At 37.8% G+C, this 1,395-nt stretch overlaps 1 protein-coding gene across 2 annotated transcripts in view; it reads right to left on the minus strand.

Annotated features, from left to right (window-relative positions):
- LOC106464333 (tolloid-like protein 1) overlaps positions 1-1,395 on the minus strand; it is a 30,867-nt gene that overhangs the window by 1,800 nt on the left and 27,672 nt on the right. For both annotated transcript variants that reach the window (XM_022392026.1, XM_022392027.1), the window contains one exon: positions 784-918. In XM_022392026.1, the coding sequence (XP_022247734.1) occupies positions 784-918 (135 nt within the window). The remainder of the gene's footprint in view (positions 1-783; positions 919-1,395) is intronic.

Consider the following 1,395-nt stretch of genomic DNA (forward strand, 5'->3'; position numbering starts at 1 on the left):
CAGTGAAAGACTAGAGGGAAGGCAACTAGTTATCACCATCCACCGCCAACTCTTGGGCTACTCTTTTACCAACAAATAGTGGGATTTACTGAAACATTATAACGCCCCCAACGGCTGAAAGGGCGAGCATGTTTGGTAGGACGGGAATTGCAATTAAAGCGCCCTAAACATCTGGTCATTCCGGGCCACCATTTAGATCATACATGTTGTGCGCTAAGGCCATAAAGCGTCTGGGATGGACCAAAGTTGAAAGTGAATAGATCTTGTCAGATATTCGCCTGGCCTAGGCGGTTTGAAACTGGTGAAGCTCAAGGGCATGCTCTCCCGAAAAGTTAAAATGGCAATTTGAGCCTATTTTGGTGCAGTGGTGGCGAGAATATTATACAAGTTAGAGGAAAAATACAATAGGAGTTGATATGAAAATAATTCCTTTCAATATTAACTTGTATGCTCTTTTATTTTCCACCTTTATCTCTTTATATTGTCTTTTCTACTCTTTATTTCCAACTACCTAATTTACTTTATAACCTTTATCTGTTTATAGTAAGTCATCGTTTTTAGATCAAAACTCAGTTTAAGTTAGAGAAATTGTAAACCTATCGAAATTTATGAAAGGGGCTGAAATAAGCGCTGGCCACTCTATTGGAGATGGAGTTCCTGATCCCCCTGTTCTGACACCTATGCATAAAGTGGTAGGAGACTGTAAACTAAACACAAATAATCAATAGAAACACTACCAGGATATGAATCATTTTAAAATAGCAGAATAAATAAATTTCAGACCAATAACTCGTTCTTTTCAACTGGCTCCTCCTTGTCGGCTAGGTATGCTGCAGAAAATCCTTTAGTGTTAATGGTATCGTCCGACCGGAATTTCAACAGTAGAATGTTGCTTGTGGACAAAATCTCTCTCGGTATCTAGCGAGTAATTAAACGAAGTCAAAATCTTGAGATTATTTTACAACAATTATCTACCTTTTTAAAAAAAATTAAATATATACACCTTCTCCTATTTCTTCGAGATAACATAAGATTTGTTAACGAAACACAATAGAGTGGTTTTCCGTCTTGCTTTATCGGCCTGCAACCCATCAAGTTTTCTTGACTTCCAAACACAAGTTATCTTTCAATTACCCTCAGCATCGTCACTTGCCCAGCATAACGATATTTTTACATATACTCCCGCTTTTCTCACTTTTGATTCAAGCTCGGTTCATGTATTACAAACCCCAGAAAAATGCATGAATTTTGTGTGTGTGTGTGTGTGTGTGTGTGTGTGTGTGTGTGTGTGTGTGTGTGTGTGTGTGTGTGTGTGTGTGTGTGTGTGTGTGTCGTCACTATATTAGTTAATAACTAAATAGTGTCTCTACTAGAGTATATAATATATACTAAACT

The sequence above is a fragment of the Limulus polyphemus genome, unplaced genomic scaffold (genome assembly GCF_000517525.1).
Source record: "Limulus polyphemus unplaced genomic scaffold, Limulus_polyphemus-2.1.2 Scaffold1621, whole genome shotgun sequence".
NCBI lineage: Eukaryota > Metazoa > Arthropoda > Merostomata > Xiphosura > Limulidae > Limulus > Limulus polyphemus.